Source organism: Sinohyriopsis cumingii, chromosome 2 (genome assembly GCF_028554795.1).
Source record: "Sinohyriopsis cumingii isolate HCF-2022 chromosome 2, ASM2855479v2, whole genome shotgun sequence".
Taxonomy (NCBI): Eukaryota; Metazoa; Mollusca; class Bivalvia; order Unionida; family Unionidae; genus Sinohyriopsis; species Sinohyriopsis cumingii.
The window spans coordinates 99,892,851-99,913,184 of record NC_142962.1 but is presented as its reverse complement, the minus strand read 5'-3'; the positions used below and the strand labels follow the sequence as shown (position 1 = coordinate 99,913,184).

The following is a 20,334-nucleotide window of genomic DNA, read 5'->3' as shown; positions in this document are numbered from 1 at the left end:
GTGACCTAAGAAAACAGACTTGATTTTTTTAATTGAGGGGTATTTAGCAGTCAAACGTGACAACGATTTTTATGTGGATGTTCTGTGCCGATTAGAAGATAAGTGGACGAATAAGAAATAAAGAAACATACTTTTCCCTTATCCCTTTGTACTTGTTCCATTGTCCCTTTAAAGAACATACATTGACCTTATTAATAACATTATATGGGAAAAGTTACATGTTCGAGATTTTCATTGCATACGTTAACTCTCTCTCTCTCTCTCTCTCTCTCTCTCTCTCGTATGTTTAAAAAGCCTGCACGGTGAAAGTGGATTTGAAGCCAGAATAATGCTATAAAGTGGCACTCAGAAGAATGTACGTATTAACACGACGTATCTGATGAAATCTGGCTTGAAGCTAGACATATCTGATGAAATCTGGTTCAAAACCAGACATGACTGATGAAATATGGTTCAAAATCAAACATGTCTGATGAAACGGGCTTGAAGCCAGAATATGATTATAAAGTACTACAAAGAAGAATGGACAAAAGCGAGTGACGAAATCTGGCTTGAAACCACACCGGGGTCATAAAGTAGAACGTAGCAGAATGTATAAAACACGCCGTGCTGTAAAATCAGCTTCTAATCTACGTTTAGCGCACGAGCTTTGAAGAATGTCAACTTTAGAAGTGTTACTAATTGTCCTGGTGTTCCTCATCATCGTATACACGTTAGTTCTGCGCAGATCACCTAAAAATCTTCCTCCGGGACCCAAGTCTCTTCCGGTCGTTGGAAATCTTTTCGATTTTCTTGGTAGCAATCAAGTGTACAAGGATTTTCTCAAGTACAGGGAGAAGTACGGGGATGTTGTTCGCCTATCTTTTGGACCTTCACGGGATTTCATTTTAGTGTTCGGTCACAATGCAATACACAAAGGGCTGATTGAGCAAGGAAACGATTTCAAATTCAGACCAACTAATCTGTATTTGATCAACCAGCTTTTTCATGGCAAAGGTAAGAAACATCCGACCGCGAATATAATAAGCGTAGATTTAAGGTAGAAGAGTGCTGTTATATACGGCTATAAATGATCTCTTAGACTACACTCATTCCCAATCAATGTACCGGTATTGCCAGTAGGCAGATAGACTGAGACATAGAGACAGAAATAGTCTGCATTCCTTTAATTAGTGCAATAAAATCTTTAACAAAATACGAAAATATTGCCAGACTAAATGCTTTTCAACACAAAAGCATTAACGACTTCAAACTAGATTTTATCTTATTATTGATTGTTTGGGATGGTACTCAGATAACTTGTTAACATTACTCTACACCTGAAATTGTGTGGTAGTTGTTAAGGGACCAGCCATTTTATACGGGTGGGGTGGGGGGTGGGGGTGGCAATTTAAAGAAAGAAATCTCAGATTGATAGAGAACAAATGAAACTACTGTATCCATCAGATTAGTTAAAATCAAATTTTTATCTCGAGGTGAAAGAAAAGGCAAATCTCCCAGCTTGAAAGAAAGTAGACTTTTTTCTGCAATTCGAAATCCTTAGAAGATTTGCTGCAATATGGACATAAGGAAGAAAGTAAACATGTATGCTCAGTTCTTTCAGCCGTTATCAATCAAGCTGTTTGTTTAAACGCCAGCATATGACAGGGATCATTCATCATAGTAAAACTGTCTACGTTTAGAAAATGATTTCGGCATGTATACGCTTAAATAGATTATTTCTGTCCTTATGCATTTAAATAACTGTTTTTACCCCGAATGACCTCTGACCTACCACAAAGAGACATAACTTGTTGGTGATGGTGGTGTTATGAGTTGCGCCATTTTTCAACACATGATAGGATATACTTGGCGGCCAAAATATTCGATGTAGGAAAAACCACTGAGCCACGGAAAGCTACAGTCAAGCCTAATCACCTACACATGCTGACGCAGCCGGAGACTTGAACACACGCACACAGAGGTGAGCTGTCGGTGATATGTAAAGGCGAGCACATTAGAGCAGCCAGTCTCCAAGAACTTGTGTGTTTCCACGGAGAAAACGAAGACTAGTCAATACTTTAACTGAATCACCGTCTAGATCCTTCGCTCTCATTTGATGCGCTAGTTGGTTAAGCAGTTTTGCTACTTCGGCACGCTGAATATGAACTTAACACCTGAGTCTGTTCCTTTTTTTTTCGAAAAGTACAATACAAGTTAACAAAAGAAATCTACAAACCCTTAATATACGTATTCTACAGTATAACCGTCAGTACTAGAGATCGCATCTGTAATTAAAATAAATGTATAGAGAAAATGCTTGAAGTGGTACGAAGATTCTACCATGTAGGGCCGTCGCAAGGTTGCGCTGGACGAAACGGCGCCCAGGGGAAGCGTCACCTTGGCTTTCGCCCTGAAAAAATCTACAAACTCCGCCCAGGGCGGTCGCCTGAATCGCCCGACCCTTACGACGGCCCATTTATCAAGAATATTTGCACAGAAAAGTGGCAGCATGACCAGCCACGGTGGTTTTTATTGGTAGATTTCAAGATGAAACACACATCATAACACGCGTTTCGGAACCGCAAACCTACTTACATATCAACTCGTCTGACATGGACGAGATCTCATTGGCTTTTGGAACATGGTGTAATATGACAAGCAATAGCTTTTCTAATTTTCCACTTTTACGAATATCCCGTATAGCTGAATTTATTATTTTTCTGCTCATTGGGTAGATCTATGTATCGTGCATATTGTACTGATATACTTTCCCATGTTCTTCGTACAAGCAAGGAAGACGTTTTAGAACCAGTTTTTTGGAGATGTATGAAAAAGAATATGATATTGCATCAAACTTTAAGACAAAAATCGGAAATAGTTGATATCTATTGTTGTTTGGCAGGTTAGAAATTTGCTCAGTTATAAGTCGTGGATATCAATACAACCAATGTAATAGTATTACGTTAAAACATTGGAACTTTGGTCAAACTAAGCATTTTTTTTTTTTTGGTTTCATTTAGGTGTATTGTTTGGAAATGGGGAAATCCATCAGAAATTGCGGAAGTTTACTTTGGATACTCTAAAGGCCTTCGGATTAGGGAAGAAGAATCTTGAAGAGCGTATCCAAGACGAGGCACGCATCCTAGCAGACGAACTTGAGTCTTTTGGTGGTCAGCCGAGAGATATCCGCAAAACGCTGAAGAGAGCGGTGGCAAATATAATTGTTGGGATCGTTTATGGATCAAGGTAATGGATCTATAAACTATTTTAAGTCTACAATATTTGGCTTTTCGGCAATTTGAGCATTACAACAAACCATTCTTCCACACGCTGTTCACTGCCAGCATATATATATATATATATATATATATATATATATATATATATATATATATATATATATATATATATATATATATATATATATATATATATATATATATATATATATATGTGTGTGTGTGTGTGTGTGTGTGTGTGTGTGTGTGTGTGTGTTATTACGACTCTATGGTCTTAATTGACTAACGGAAAAAATAAAGCCAACAAGTTTAATAATATATCGAAACTAAATTATTTCCCTAGAATACAAAGTAAAAATTTAAAAGGGGCATACAGTTTTGTGAATTAAATCCCAAATAATCCTAAAAGTTCTTTCACAAGTCCAAAAAGTATTTAGGGTTCCAAATGAACTCCAGGTCTTGAATGTTCTTATGTTCTAGTAACCATGAATGACATAATCCAGAATGTTTCTCAATGAATTCACAGTAATCTCAGAATAGTGATTTAGTCCAAACAGTCAATGAGTACTTTGTAATTCCAATGAATAATTTAAATAAATGATTCCCGATCAATGTATAACTGAGCACAACAAAATGCTCATTTTGAGATAGAGCTGAATAATTGTTCACTTCTTCCCTCTTTAAAAACTCTCGCGTGACTTATGACACAACAAAATGCCCCGTACTCAGGTCATTTCTAATGGTAATGACGATCAAATTCGTAATCAAGTCAGGTCCTTTTGTGTAAAATTTAGCAAATAACCGAAGAACATCTGGTAAACCATGGTTTTATGCAAAGGAAAAAAAAGATGTCTTGAACTTAAATTCAAGTAAAGATGTTGCTTACAAATGATCCTTACATTTTAGAATCGTGGATAAAATTTTAACATACAATACAGATATACATAACACCTCCCCTCATAAAGAATAAGAGGTTTGTATAATAAAGCGTTTTTGCAAATTAGTTCAAGATATATCTGATCCCATAAAAAATTAAAATTACATAGGAAGATTTCTTATGAATGTCACAGAGTATACATCAAGCAATAAGGCACTTCTATACACATGAAAGTGTATGTGAAATCATATTCATTTCCCTTGATGTGCCTAATATCAGTATTACATTCCTAAAACATCAAACTACACCTCAGCAATCCCCGATATTTTGCTTTTATTTTTGATAATGAATGTTAGGAGGCTGTGATCACCGAATACTATAACCGGTGAAGGAGCTGGACTATTATATACACTTCATAGTCTTGCAAGAAAATGTCAAAGCCAAACATTTCTTCTCGACTGTTGAAAAAAGTTATCTGGTGCTTGTTTAGAATTTTAAATAATTAGCACACTGGGTAATCTACACCATTGTTTGTCTTGAATCAATACCACATCAAACCCTACATCACTTTCATCAACATGCATTTAAATGATTTACTGAAATCTGGAACGGAAAAACTGGTGCAGCTTTAAGTATTGCCTCTAATTTAACAAAGCCTACTGTCATTTGTCAGAACAATGAAACCTGGATTTTTTATTCAACAAATTTGTCATGATTTCAGCAATTGTAGAAAACTTTAAGCAAAATTTCTGATAATATCCAACCATACCCAAAAAATATTATTTGTTTCTTTTAAGAGATAACGTTTAACTTAACAATCTCCCTTAGGATGTCCTAAAAAAAGTAACAAGCACAGAAAACTCTCTTTTACTTCAGTTAATTGTAAAATTTACATCACTGAGTTCATAAACAAATTTCCGAATGGTTTCCAAGTGATCTTTCCAGGTATCGTTTTAGATGATGACGACATCGATGTATATGTCACAGTTAACTAGACCAGGTGTTATCATTCGCAGTAAACACTGAAATACCAAACGGCATCACTTCATTTGGATCAATTTCATCAAGAGTTGCAAATGCCGAAATTTCGTATGCTCTTTTTGCGAGTGGAATATGCCACAATCCCTTCAAAGGTCAAACTTTGTGATATATTTTGCGTTTCCAATTTTATCAATGAAGTCATCGATTCTTGGCGTTAAATATGAATATGTTTTGGAGGCACTGTTCACTTTTCTGTAGTCAGTACACATACGGAAAGTAACATCTGGAAATATAATTGCTTTTACGAGGTTCAAGAAAATCATTCTCCAGCAAGTAGTGAATTTCATTTCTCAAACATTCCTACTTGCTATGATTCATCTTGCAAAGATGCTGTTTCACGGGTGTAGAATCTACCATTTCAGCATCATGGTAGATTATATTTGTGCGTGTAGAAGCATCAGGAAATAAGTGCTCATATTCAGATAATAACTCTTTTTTGTGGCTGAAGAGGTGAATGTTGCTAGTCCAGTTTCTTTAATATTTCTGAATTATGAAGGTTGGTTAAACGAACACCACTACAGTCCAATTGCATTCCTTCTTTTAAATCCACACTTTTTTGTACAAATACAACTACATTGACTGAATGATTAACAGGAATATCTCTATCAATGAACTCTTTTCACATAATTCTATGACAAAGTTGTTTTTGTTCCTCCTGTCAGGAGTGTTAATAATATAATTGAAGTCACCTTCTTTTCAATTGGATAAGGACCATAATACTTTGCCAGAAGAGGATTTTAAGATACGGGCAAGAGAGCCAGAACTCCATCACCAGAATGAAAACTTCTTTCCTTTGTCTTTCTTTCATACCTTAATTTCATTTTGGACTGGGTAGAGTGAATATTATTTCTTGCTACTTCTCAAGCCTTTGATAACTTATATTTGAAATCAGTCGAGATAGTCAATAAGATTAATCTTGGAATCTTCAGTTGAAAGAAGTTTCTCTTTTAATAACTCCAATGGTCCAATGACAGCATGTCTAAACATTGGTTCAAAAGGACTAGAATCTAATGATCGTTGAACTGATTCCCTAACAGCAAACAAAAGTAAATATACACCCTCATCCCAATCTTTTCAGGTATCAAAGCAATATGACCGAATCGTCCAAGCTGGATGGAATCTTGCTAAAGCCCCTTTACTTTCAGAGTCATGGGCAGAAGATTTAAACTGCTAGACATATTTACACCTTGCCCAAAAATTCACGAACACCCTAAATCTTGGTAAGTCTTTTATAAAATTCCCACAGTGGAGACCCATCGTTTCGGATGTAGGGAGCGAATAGTATAACATTGCGGAGTACATGGACTCCCTTTTGGCACAATTGGAGACTACGTATTTGTCGTATCTAAAAGATAAGACCGACTTGTTTTAGATGCCAAAATTCCGAAAACTACCTTTCTAGTCACTCTTGCGTGGACAGTATGTACACAAATGTTGATAATAAAGACGGGTTGAAGGATATATGGAACTGTTCCATGAATAACCCCGACCCGAAAAGACCCGATCTAGAAGCTTTAGAATTCTTATAACTTGGTTTGGAAAAAAATGACTTTGAATTTAACGGGAATTGGTACCTACAAATATCAGGTACGACGATCGGCATGACGTTTGCGACTAGATATGCAGACAGTTTTATGGCTGAATAGGATAGAGAAGTTTTTAAGAAGTGTCAATAACTTCCATTGGTATATTTTCGATTTTTGGATGATATATTTTTAATTTTGACCTACTCACTAAATCAGTTTCAGGACTTTTTGAAATCTTGAATATTTCCTTCCGTCAATAAAACTGAAGGCGACAATTAAGGAGAGTTCCACTGACTTCTTAGATACCACGGCCTTTGAGAGTCATGATTTCGAAGTAACGGATATTTTGGATACAAAAGTTTTATATCAAGCCATCCGATACTCAAGAACTCTTACATAAATGTTCCTTCCTTCCTAAACACACTTTTAGCGGCATTCTGAAATCTCAAATTATTTAGTTCCATAGACTGTATTCAAAACGGGAAGATTTTAAAAAAGCAACACATACACTGTTCTGATCTCTACGGGCACGGGCATACTCCAAACGATTTCTTAAACTGGTTAAAAACGCAACAGTGCAAAATTTAGGAACCGACAACCATACTCTGGGAGTCGCAACATCAAGTCAGGGAAGGTGCTGCAACACATGCCCGTTTTTACAACTGCATAAACATTTTCAAGCAACACCAAGAACCAAACGTTCCATATCAAACAAAACCTGATTTGCGATTCACAAAACATCATTTACCTAACTGGATGCAAAAAGTGCGGTAAACAGTCTGTCTGAAAGACGAGTTTAACATACAAGATAGCTTCACTAGACACATATTTGATATCAACCACAAGGAAAATAAAGCAGTACCGAACCATTTTAACAGAGTTGGTCATTCAATGAACGATTGCTCTATTTTCGCGATTGAAGCTGTTGCAAATAAAGAAAATCTCAGGAAAAGGGAGGCCTACTGGATTAGAAAACTAAAACGATGAGTCCCTTTAGAATCAATCTACATGACAAAAGGGAAGATATTTTACAATTTGTTATCACCTAAAACTGACAGGCAACGAATACAGCCAAATTAATAAGAGACGGATACACACAAATCCAAAACGGATGTTCAAACATTATTAGGCACAAACTGGTAATGAAATATCGCAAAAATAAGCACTTGAGCGATATTTTAATTAGAAACAAAATATAGAGCGGGAATAATTCTTCCTAGGCCAGTGCACGTGGGAGTCCTTCAAACTCATATCTTGCTTTTTAAACCCAATCTTTTCCAGTATCAAAGCAATATGACAAAATCATCAAAGCTTCGTGAAATCTTTCTAAGTCCCCTTGACTTTCAAAGTGATAGGCAGGAGAGTCAAACTGTTGAATATCCAATTGGTAAAGACTTGTTGGAAAATTCCGAACATAAAATTTGAGCTTGGTCCTATTGGCCAAATTTGGGAAGGCCAAAACGTGTAAAACATTTATCAAAGCTTTTACTATGGTTTTAGTTTTAATATTCCTCAAAGGATTCGCCTCTGGAAATCTTGGTCAATAAGCATCTGGTGTCTGACTTTGTCTTAGATAAGAGACCGACACACTCTGCCGTTATTCTGCTTATTGCTTCCTAAAAATGCAGGAATAAGTTTCAGATGAGCATTAGGTGTCTTATGATTGGGTTTTCCTACCAGTTGAAAAGTGTAACGAGATTTACAGTACTCAGAAAGATCGCTTTTGATTTTCGGCAAATAAAAATGATTAAAGATCTTGTGATAATTCTGTCTGATTCTTAAAGGACCAGCTAAAAGGGAGTTCCATGGTCTAGACTCAGAATTCATGTCGATATGACTTAGGATCAACAATTTGTTAGTTCGCTCACCACTCGTCACCAGCGGGTACCTCGGTGTCTCATAAGGACCTCATTTTTACAAAATAATAAACTTGTAAATGTGTGGCTTCAGTTTCGCTAACTACCCTCTAAAACAAGCAGAAGATCTCAGGATCTTGTTCCTGTTCGACAATAAGTGATTGTCTTTATCACTATGATTAGAATAGCAAGAATGGGTAGTAAAACTATGATCAATACTTTTTGATTCATCAATACTAGGAGCAAATGTGGCTCCATCTAAAGACTGGCCAATACACGTGTCAGCTAAAGGAATACATTCGTGATCATTATCATTCTCAAGAGATTGTGTTGCCATAGTTCTATTAGCTGTAAAAACAGGGTATAAATAAGGGGTTTCGATCTCAATAGGATCAACTTTCTGATGCCAACAAGGCTTGTCAGTTACAAGTGGAATAGCAACAACATTATCTCACGCTAGGTCATTGCCTAGTAATAAATCAATACCCTCGATGGGTAAAGAATCACTGCTTCGACAGTAATGGGTCCTAATCCTACGTCTGATGCCAAATATAAACATTGGAGAGTAATATTAACAAAGCCACTCTATACTCCCTGAATAAGAACACTTTCAATAGAAGAGGATTTCTCAGATAAAGACAAATTACCTGATAATTAAAGACTTTGAGATGCGTCTGCGTCCGTTAATATATTAAAATGGATAGCCTTGGCAGAATCAACAATTAGTGATATAGAACCTTCGACATGCCAAGCTCATAATTCTCCAATAAAAAATCAGACTGGGGTTTGTTTGACCCAACAGATGTATTGCTTCCAATACATGACTGTAACCTTGACCTCTCTATTAGAAAATGAGCATTTATAATAGCTATGTCGTTATTTTGCTTTTTAGTTTTTTCACCTGTAGTGATCAGAAATAGCATGCCCTTTCTCCTTACAATACGTGTACGTAGGATGGGATAAGGATTTCTGATCAGTCTTATCAGAAGTTTCATTTCTGACATTGTACCATTTTGAGATTTGGAAGTACTCGTACGGGACTGAGACGATTTTATAACAAAATACTGCTAAGATGAAGACTTATGGACAAACAAACTATTTGTGAGTCAAAGAATAATCATCAGCTGTATAAGCGACATCTTCCAATGTTTCCACCTTTTCCTCATAAAGATCGGTCTGGACATAACTATTTAAGCTATTCTTGCACAGTTCAAATAATGAATTGTCTGAGATTATCAAATTTGTGATCAAACTTCTTGCCTGATCACCACCTCTCAAATAGTCGTACTTTTTCCTTTGCAAGATTGAAGTAGGTTTCTTTAGTTTCTTCTCTAAATTTTCTAAACCTTTGTCGATATGCATCAGGTAACAGCTTGTAATTCTTCAAATCCATTCCTCAACAATTCACAACTAACACTTTTTTGTATCGACAGTGAAGTGCGGACTTCACGAGCGTTGCCTATAAGCAGTCTTGCAATAATAAAGGCCAATACTCTCTGAGTCATTTAAAATTTTAAGCAATTATCTGAAAATGAATAAAAATATTTATCTACCTTTTACCGTGAAAATGTATTACAAACCTAATATTTCTGCTAACACCAGATCTGAACTTGTGTGTAAAATAGGGGGAAAAAGTGTGTTCCACCTGCCAGTTCTAATTCTTTTAATTTTAGTTGCATTTCCCTTATTTCTCTCAGCATTTGCATGTCTCTTTCTTCTCTCTCTCTTCTCTCTCTCTCTCTCTCTCTCTCTCTCTCTCTCTCTCTCTCTCTCTCTCTGCATCTACCTCTCTTCTCTCTCTGTACATGCCTTTCCCTCCCACTTTCTCTCTCTCTCTGAAATTTCTCTCTCTCTCTCTCTCTCTCTCTCTCTCTCTCTCTCTCTCTCTCTCTCTCTCTCTCTCGCAGCTTTTGTATTTCTCTCTTCTCTCTCGTTATGATTCTGTATTTCCATTTTTTTTCTGAAGCTGACGATTTCTTAACTTTATTTCCATCTAATTTTATTTGAACTTAAGATTTTAATTTCCAGTCAAAACTAGATGCATACATATTAATCAAACCCAAAACACCTTTCCCGCCTAATATTGGACCAAAGTGTGTGTGTGTGTGTGTGTGTGTTCAATGAATGCTAGATACAGATTGCTTTTCTAAGTACCATATATATTCTATTATTTGTCTAGTTCTACTGCATTCATTTTAGACCCTATTCTGCCATTACCACATACATTGACAGATCAGGCTCTATTATTATTTTGTTATTCTTGTCACTCTTATCAAACTACAGAGACTCAGATCTGCCAACGGCATTATACGACGGCAGATCTGGGTCTCTGCGGTTTGGAGCTGGATTCGACTTATACGTGAGTACATAGGGTAACTTTCATACCATGTTGATTATTAACAAGTTTCCATTTTTTATAACAATGCGGTAAATAACCGTACCTGACTTATGTTGAATTAAATTAGTAGAAAAAGGATTATAGCATGTAGTTAATAGTTATGTGCACATTTTTTAATTTCTTGTGTCGCATTTTGAGTCCTTGTAGTTTTAGACAAATCATTTAATACGAATCAGCTTAACACACCCTGTAAACAGAGACTTATGCAATGATGAATTAGTTAAGTAAAAAGTACATAATTGAACATCACAACACTACATTTTATGTATGATAGTCACTCAATTAAAGCATATTTTTGTTTTCCAGGCTTGACTATGGTGATCCAGATTTTCTCCTGCTGATAAAGAACATAGAAGCAATATTCACCACCATAGCTGGACACCTTCCAGAAAACTTCTTGCCTTTTCTGGCTTACCTACCAAACTCCAAGGTATTTAACTCTGCTTTTACTTGTAGTGCGTTAACTTTTACAATACCGTACGGTTGATCTAATAGTTTTTTGTAAATATATCCGTGCACCAACTTGAAGTGTGGGTGGGGATGGAGGGCGATTAGACATTTTTTAAAAAGTATAGTTAGTATACATGGGAAAGAGGCAAATCTACTATAATATCATGGGGTCATTTGTCTGAAGGCGTCATCTATTTGATTCACATACGCTTGGAGACAGGAGTGCACTTGTACGAGTTGCCCCCCCCCCTTATAATATAGTGTACATGTCCTCGATGGGGTTTTTATTTGTATGGTTGGTTGTATATGCACCTTTATCACTTTATTGGTTATATCATGCTGAAGAAATCTGAACTAAATGTCCTTATCAAGAAAACACAGGGTAAGGTGGCCGCCCCAGCCGCGCATTGGCGGATATTGAACAACTGGATTACTAGTGTATCGCTCTACCAGCTGAGCTACAGTGGGCATTATGGGAGCCAATCCAATATTTTCTAACACCTCATCATCAAAGTTATCGACTGATCCCAGAAAGTCAGTCGCTTTGAAAATCAAGCCTATAATTGACTTTGAATGTCGATTGCCCCAGATGGACTCTAATTATAAGGACCAACACAACATAACCTACTAAAACTTTTTGGAGCTGACTAATATTTGTCGAACTTACTTAACTTAGTTATAGTAAAATGGAAGTTCATGAGCATCATTAGGTTCTCATTCCACAGAAATATTTGCTCGAATACTTCATATGCCCTTTCTGGTGTTGCTTTTTATAAGTGTAGTACGACAAATTATGCTGCAACTAGGAATAGCACCCAGGAGCCTTGGCACTAGAGGCCAGTGTGCTAACCGAGTGATACGCTACCCCACTCTGAAAGGATAGGCTCGACAGCAACAGCGTCTTCCCCACGAGTACCATAATTTCACAATTTTCTAACTTATTTCTCTGTGTCATTGAGGAGAATAGGTTTGCCACCATTACGATCAATGGTAATTGCTGCACAAATTCAAGCAAAGCGGTAAAATTAACATAGGTCACGGTTAGGATTTGTCAGACATATTAAACAATTTTGTATTTAATACCCCCAAATCGCTCATCCTGTTTACCAAGTGGAATTTGTCGTTGTTGCTGGCATGGCTCATTTCAAGCTAGCTTGAGCCCTTAATCTTCCCATCATTGAAGTTGCTATCATGTAAGAACACATTTCTTGATAAATCTATCTTCAGTATGCAGGTTCTGCGAGTTGCGGGCCCTTCCTGTTGACCCAACTATTTTCAGTTCAGATAAGCTGGCTTTGTGCTACTGACGATGCAGCTGCCGTCAATAGGCAGTCGAAGAGTGGTCATCCGTACCGTCTCCTCCATTGGTGAATATAGGAAGGAAGTGATGTAAGACCTGGTTTATGCGCTTAAATACTACCTAAAGTGCACGGAAAAGTGCCGGGGGATCCGGCAACGTCTCTTTTTTCTGTTAAATCCCAGGAAACAAGATATAACCACCCAAGTCCTGGTAACATGGCTCAAGTGGGTAATACACTGGTGTATTCTGAGATCTCAAGAGTCAACGCCGATGATAAAAATCAGAGCTATTTATGCAAGCCTTGTGTTCTAATGGAACATGGCAATCCGAGACCCAACATACAAATTTGGTTGCCACACAGTAAACCTTGAGAGTTCTCAAACTTCTCTCTGCGTGAACTGAATCTGGTAAGTCAGGTGGTCGAATGACGGATTTGACCTTTGACCTTACTAAATGAACTGAAGAGATCTTTTGCTGTATTCTTCTGGTGATTTTACTCAATAAGAAAAGCATCATTTAGATTCATTTTCTCTGTCCCGGGTATTGTCGTCACGGTTATGTGAAGTTTACCCTTTACGGGGAAGAAAATCCTTATTTCCTCTTGGGTGTTCATGCTAGGGGTAGGGTGCTCATCATTGTCTCCTTTTATTACTTATTCTCCTAACATTAATGCGATCGGGGAATGTATTCAAAGAAGAAGGAAATATTGTTTTTAGTTAATTGTGTTTTTCCGAGAATATTTCACCGTTCACATTACTATTACACCTTCCCACATCTCCCCGGAAAAGTAAGCATTCTCCAACAGGTATCTCTTAAGCTAAAGTCGGTAAACAGCGGTGGTGAAGGGAGGTAAAGGGAAGAGCATGGAAGATTTTGTCTCTCGTCTCCAAGGAATATATATGGGGCAGACAAAAAAAAAATCGTCTTTCAAAATTTGCTGAATTCGAGAGGATGCGGAGCTTCGTAACGTTAATGTGATCGAGTAAGTTTTCTTGGATAAACATAATTGCTATTTCTGATTTCGCCCATGGATTTTATTGTAAACAATAATGAAATATAAATTTTGAAGAAATCTGCCCTTTAATTTGTGAAAGTTAACGAGAAATGGAAGTACAGCACGCTATTTTTGAATCCAACATAGGAAACGTTGTATAAAAATTAACGTTCCTTGTACACAACCTACTTATATGCATGAGAAAACGGCAGATTCTTATAGATTGCAATCCGATGACCCTATTTCTTTTTTGCATTGGAACATATATGTTTATCCAATGTATCGAGTTATACTGGTGCAGCATGCATTGGCCATTAAAAATTGTACTAACTTCTAGCATTGAATTCCGGTTGAGCATTACCCAGTTTGATAAAACTCGGTATCTGCAACGTAATGTGGCACACACCGATATAAAGTCCTGTTTATCTATCTTTTCGATTCACCAATCAAATTACATCATTCACATTATGAAAATAGATTTTTTTTCTTCGGAAACTATAGTTTTTAACCGTTACCTTTTATTAGAGGACGCTAGAGCGTCCTCGTCGGTAGATGTTTTTTTTACATATGGGTGTTTTGTTGCTGTTTTTTTTTCTTCAAATTGAAGAGCACTTCCTTTGTTGGACTGTTTTTCTTATACGTTCACTGAATATGTACTGCAATAAGTAAATGTTGTAGCTGGCAGATACTCCCTAAATTCAATAGATTAGTTTACATATATTTCAAAAAAATTCATCTCCCAGGATGTAAAAGAACCGGATTCCATTCAGCTGTTATCGCTGAATGCGACCTGCTGAGCATACACAGTTCGTATCTAGTGATCTGAAGCTTTATTTAATTTGAAAGTAAAATAAAATCATACCAGCCAATGGAAGTTGTTAGGGTAGATACAATCTCTTCTTATTTATTGTTAGAGTCTACTTAACGAAATACAGAGTTATTTCCCTTGAAGTATGCATAATTTATTAAGTATTATGAATTTGTCAATGAAAATTATAAATCATCTTATAATTAGAACTATTCAGATTTTTTTCTTTAATTGACATTTCATTTCTTAATGTTGATTTATGCCCCTTTGTACAATTACTATACAAACTTTTTAAGATTGTAAAATGTTATATCAGATTTTAAAATTAGGAACAATCAATGTATGTTTTAGTATTTTCATAGATAAATAGTTGAAAAAGCCTTATAGAGAGAATTGTACCATTTAAATTGTGCAGTATTTCTGGTCTGATATTAGTGTCAGTTTTCTGCAATCAAGATATAAAATTATAAAATTTATGTTCCCTCCTTATGAATTAAAGTGTATGTCAATGTGGTCATGTATCAGTTTTTATTCACATTGAATTTAATTTTAACTGTTAACATTAATACTAAAGTTGTTTAACTGTCAACCGAAATCTTTCAGACTAAAATTATTGATTGCTGTGGACTTTTACAATGTTAGCCAGGTACTAAACTGGGTCAAGTAAAGAGGACGTCGGGTCTATCATAACATATAACAGGGTAGTACGAATTTGTTTTCAACACGCGCTGCTTTCATTGCGACATCACAGCGCACAACATTCAATCCGGTTTGCACTAGTTCACACCTTTCCATTGATCTCGTCCAAATATGCCCGTGTAGTTTAACATATATTTGCCGTTTTTCAGTGAGCGTGGAAATAATGACGGTCCAAAAGAACATGGATCTATGAGGATCCAAATAAAGTGAATTATTGCCATTGATGGTGGTTCTGTCAAATTCTAAAACATGACACGCATTACTAAAATTATATATATATATATATATATATATATATATATATATATATATATATATATATATATATATAGAGAGAGAGAGAGAGAGAGAGAGAGAGAGAGAGAGAGAGAGAGAGAGCACTAGGGAATGAGGTTGTTTTTTAATTTAATCATAGGTTACACTGGATGCACTTTTTATCTTTGCTTATGTAAGTATTACAACTCAGTTTTAAGAAAAAAGGAAACAGATCATTGAGAAGTAACAATGTTCCAAAACAACCTTGACAAAAAAATTAAAGCATGTTCAGCCCATCCAAATCAATGTTTCTGACCTACACCAATAACACTTAAACTGACCAAATGCAATAATATTATCAATCCTGACCAAATGCAATAAAATTATCAATCAAGTTCAAATATAATCTCACAGTTTAAACCTATTGGATAGATAATATCCAGACGGTGAATCTAATAATCCGCTTCTAACAGACGTTCCATTTCCGAATTAACAATTGCAATTGCGCTAAATGAAAAATGTTATAAAATTTTATGGAAGTCGTCGAGATTAAAAAGCTAGATTCATAACGTTATTTATATCAAATATATGTTAGTTCATGTTTTTAGATAGCGACTCCCGGGTTTGCCCAGTATATATCTTTTTACAAGCATTCAGATAAAAACAGTAGATGTTGCGCAGTTGGCATCAACCAATCTCAAAAATTTCTCTGATATTGCTACTTCTAAAATAAACATTTCATTAGTGAAAGAACAGTGAGAATTATTTTTAATTGATGAACCATGACTTTGAAACATTTAAAGACCTAACTCATTTAGTATTGAATAATGATAAAAACATTTAAATGTTATGTAAGAGCCAATTCGCCACTTCTATTCCTCATTCTTTATAAGCATACCAATATTTCATCTTCGCGTGATGTTATTATTATTTATGCCTATGTGCATATGTAAAGGTCTTCCATTCAGCTCTTGTGTCATCACTGTGTTCCTTATCGAATATGTATACACTTACAAAGCAATTAAGTACTAGTTACTAACCATTCTGTACATACATTTTTCGTTTTACTTCTGCCTTTATCCTTCTCTTCATTATGCCATGATAAAACGTTTTCGAAAGAGCTACCGAATATAAACCGTTACCAAACAGCGCCATCACTTACATTGCTGTGTACATCTTTATTATGTCTATTATTTTCATGATTATAGTTTCCAAGGGTCATTTAGTTAATAACATTGTAAATACTAATTTTCTTTATGATCGTAGTTTTACGCTTTAAAAGTGAGGTATTTCTTGTAGACAGTGTGTAAATTCATTCATAGTTTCTAGGCTGAGTTGTCTCTTATGCACATATGATTTGACTTAAGAACATAAGTTCTTGAATGGTCAGTATGACCTACTTCCAGACTGGTTACTGTTAAAGTTTATAATCGTGTTTACGAGTTGGGATTATTCTAGAATGAATATGCGTCTAGTTTTGTTTGTATATTACGTTTTAGAGATAAATTTAAGAGATGAATTACGGAAAATTAAGTATTCCTGTTAATACCACCAGTTTTGGAAGACCTTTTGTCGTGCTTAATTGATAGACTTTATTTATTTAATTCAATCATTCAATGGAATTATAAAGTGCTTAGACTTTTCGGATTTAATAGCTGAGGTACTGTGGATTCATTTAAAAAGATTTTGAGATTATATCTTTGTGATTCATCAGTACTGTTGGTACATCACTACAGTAGTGAACTTCATTAGGAATACCACTGGAATTTATTTGGATTACTCGTTACATTTGGACTTGACAGAACATATACCACTTTTCAGGATTTCATTCACCATATAAGTTATTTTCAATTCTTCACTTTGAAATTTATGAAAATAAATTATATTTTGAATTTGACAAAACTTGCTGTTTTATTGCTCTCATATTTGTACTTAGTTTACGACTATAGGATTGTAACAGTCTACGAAATAACGTGTTAAAAAATAACCTTAAAAGATCTAGCATGCAATTTTGTGTAACAAACAAACCGCATTCCGTCCTTTCCACGTATTTCGTGCATATCAACCTCAGTTACAGTTTTATTACATGCCTGCCGTTACTCTTGCGTCCTTTCTTTATTATTTTCTAAAGTACCAATATTAATCTTAATATAAGTAGATCTCAGTTTTAATTAGATTGAGTGTTATTTCGCTATCAACGTTTTCCAGTTTTCTGTTTTCATTTCAAATGCTTCTAGTACATGTCATCAGTTTCTCACATCATACTATCATTGCTATGTTTTAGACTAGACAGGTACTTAACGCTGCTGGCGAAATGTCAATGTATGCAAGAAGACGAATAAAGGAGCACAGAGAAACATTCGACCCCAACAATATCCGGGATTTTGTTGACCTTTATTTGAAAGCAGAACAGCACGGGGATGAAGAAGTTGTTACTGGTAATGTGTTATTGTGCGGGGGGTATGTCAGTCATACAACGAATCAGTTTTGTTTATTTTTTTAAACGAAAATACTTTTGATCAAGTAAAAAAAAAACATAACAAGTTTCTTCTAAATGTACAACTGTATATGGATCGTCTGTACTTAACGTATCGCTCATGGGGAGATAACTGTGCCTTATTATACGAATTCACTTGATATAAATTTAGATATTTTGTTTTGACAATTACCCAAATATACATTAATATTTATTTAAGCTTACATTTTTTTTTACGAAACATTGTTACAAATGTTGGAGTTTGGATCATTACAAGCGGTGTAACGATTTTACGTAGATGCCTCACATCTTTAAGAGTTGGCAGCCATATATGTCGGTTTGTGTTAATTCACTATTATCTGGCGATATGTTAATTATATCACAGCGAAATGCGATGACTGCCATTAAAATTCCAATGGATAATCTATCCTTAAATGGCAAAGTCAGACATATTATTTCAATGCAGGAACATCACGTATGTCCGCGTGGGTTCGAAGATCGGGCTTGGAAAATGTATATGAGTAAGCTGTCCAGCAGGTTCCCGTGGGTCCGTGGTGGGGTTCTTACCGGGATTTTCCGGGTTCCTGCTCCACCATTTGTACTGTCTGTCATGTATAGCCTATCATGTGCAGAAAATGGCGTTAAACCCAAAACAACAGCAACATCCAATGCAGGAACATATATGTACAAGCACCGTATGTGTAATTAATGGAAATACTACTCAAAACGAAATTTTCTTATATTTAATCAATAGTTTCAACATAGCAGTCACCATTTCCGTGTTCCACAAACTATGGCCATTAGGCGAGCTATAAGGATTCGGCTCACAGTTATTTTTTCCTATATATTCTCTAAAATTGTTTTTCAGTCCTGAATTTTCTATGGTGTCCAAATCATAATAAATCATATCTTGTTATACAATACTTTCAACGATAACTTCACGGTGAAGTTCTTGTCATAGATTAACCGGTACTTTTTTGAGAGGCTGGACTGTAAACAAAGCACCGTGCAGTGAGTCACATATTTCATTTCCGGATCAATATTAATTTCTCATTATCACTGTGCACTGTACTGAGCCGGAAGTACTAATTGTGACCCGAGTCCATCAGCTCAGACTAAATGGCAGTGATTACATAACATTACGTAATGCAGTTTGACTAAGACGAACTCCCACAATATGGATTAAACCGAAGTAACTACTAATTTTAAGCTAAAGTAATTCAGAAACTATTGTTTTTATTTTTGGTCAGCCATGGAGTTATGATTCACTCAATTAAACCAATAGGTAAGACAAGCTTCATTATGTCGATACATTCTAATAGGTTTTCTTTTGCAAATGTTCGTACTGGTCTTAGAGCTGTAGCGATCTGGGTAAATGTTGTCACTTATTAACTATGATCATGGTTCTTTAGTATCGTATTATATGTGTCTTCCCGTGAAGTGTTAGTACCTGGTTCAACCCTAAAGATTGGCTTTGCTTTGTGACGGTACTTTTACAGAGCAGATGTCGGCACTACCAACTGATTGATTTTACTTACTCTTATTTCATGGGAGATAAATCAAACTTCTATTTTTAAGAAATAAATTATTCACAATATCATGAGCACCTTATGTCGTATGGAAATAATATGTCCAATGTCATGATTTCATTCCAACTCTATTCTTTAGAGGAGAACATGTTCCGTGATATTATCGACCTGTCTATAGCCGGAACTGAATCCACAGCTACCGCATTAGCCTGGACCATTTTGTATTTAGTGAATAACCCCGATGTTCAGGACAAATGCAAGAAAGAAATAATAGAGGTAAGTAAGAAAATCTATTAATATAAGTAATTGTATCCGGTATTATAGTCATATATAAGAACAAAGTACACGTTCTTAAATTTATATACCAAGCTCTATTGGACTCGTTGATGTATACCCCTATCTTATCAGACTAAATACAAGGATAATAAGGATAACATGTGCATGAACATGATTAAATTCTTTAAAAAATTCTTAAGTTTAAACCAACCTTCCAATCCTCATTGCAAACATAATTGTACCGTTCAGATTACAAATGAACGGCTTAGCTTGTGTTAATTCCCACTCCATGAATTAATACCCCAAAATGCATCTCGGTGATCGTGACTAACTTCACTAAAATATGCAGGAATGCTGCATGAGTCTCTTTCTGTGAAGGATTGAACACGATAGAAACAAGACAATTTTGTTAACTGTCGCTTAGGGATGTATTCAAACCTAGCCCAAGAGTATGAAACATGATACTGTTTCAAGTACAAACTGATTAATTCGCCCCAAAACAGAAGGGCGTGAGGGCAGCACTGTAATCATATGGACTCAGATGTCACGAATTTTTCAGTGGAGATGGATACGATACTGTTTGCAATGGTATACAGAAAGTTACTTTTAAAAATCTGAATATTTAAAG

General features: G+C 35.7%; 1 protein-coding gene across 1 annotated transcript in view; it reads left to right on the top strand.

The window, feature by feature from the left end:
- The first annotated feature begins 432 nt into the window (after positions 1-432).
- Positions 433-20,334, top strand: part of LOC149805469 (cytochrome P450 2B4-like) — a 35,661-nt gene continuing 15,759 nt past the window's right edge. Inside the window, exons 1-5 of the mRNA XM_089950060.1 lie at positions 433-996; positions 3,003-3,228; positions 11,226-11,349; positions 17,710-17,863; positions 19,570-19,706. Coding sequence (XP_089806186.1) covers positions 657-996; positions 3,003-3,228; positions 11,226-11,349; positions 17,710-17,863; positions 19,570-19,706 — 981 coding nt within the window. The 5' untranslated portion in view covers positions 433-656. The remainder of the gene's footprint in view (positions 997-3,002; positions 3,229-11,225; positions 11,350-17,709; positions 17,864-19,569; positions 19,707-20,334) is intronic.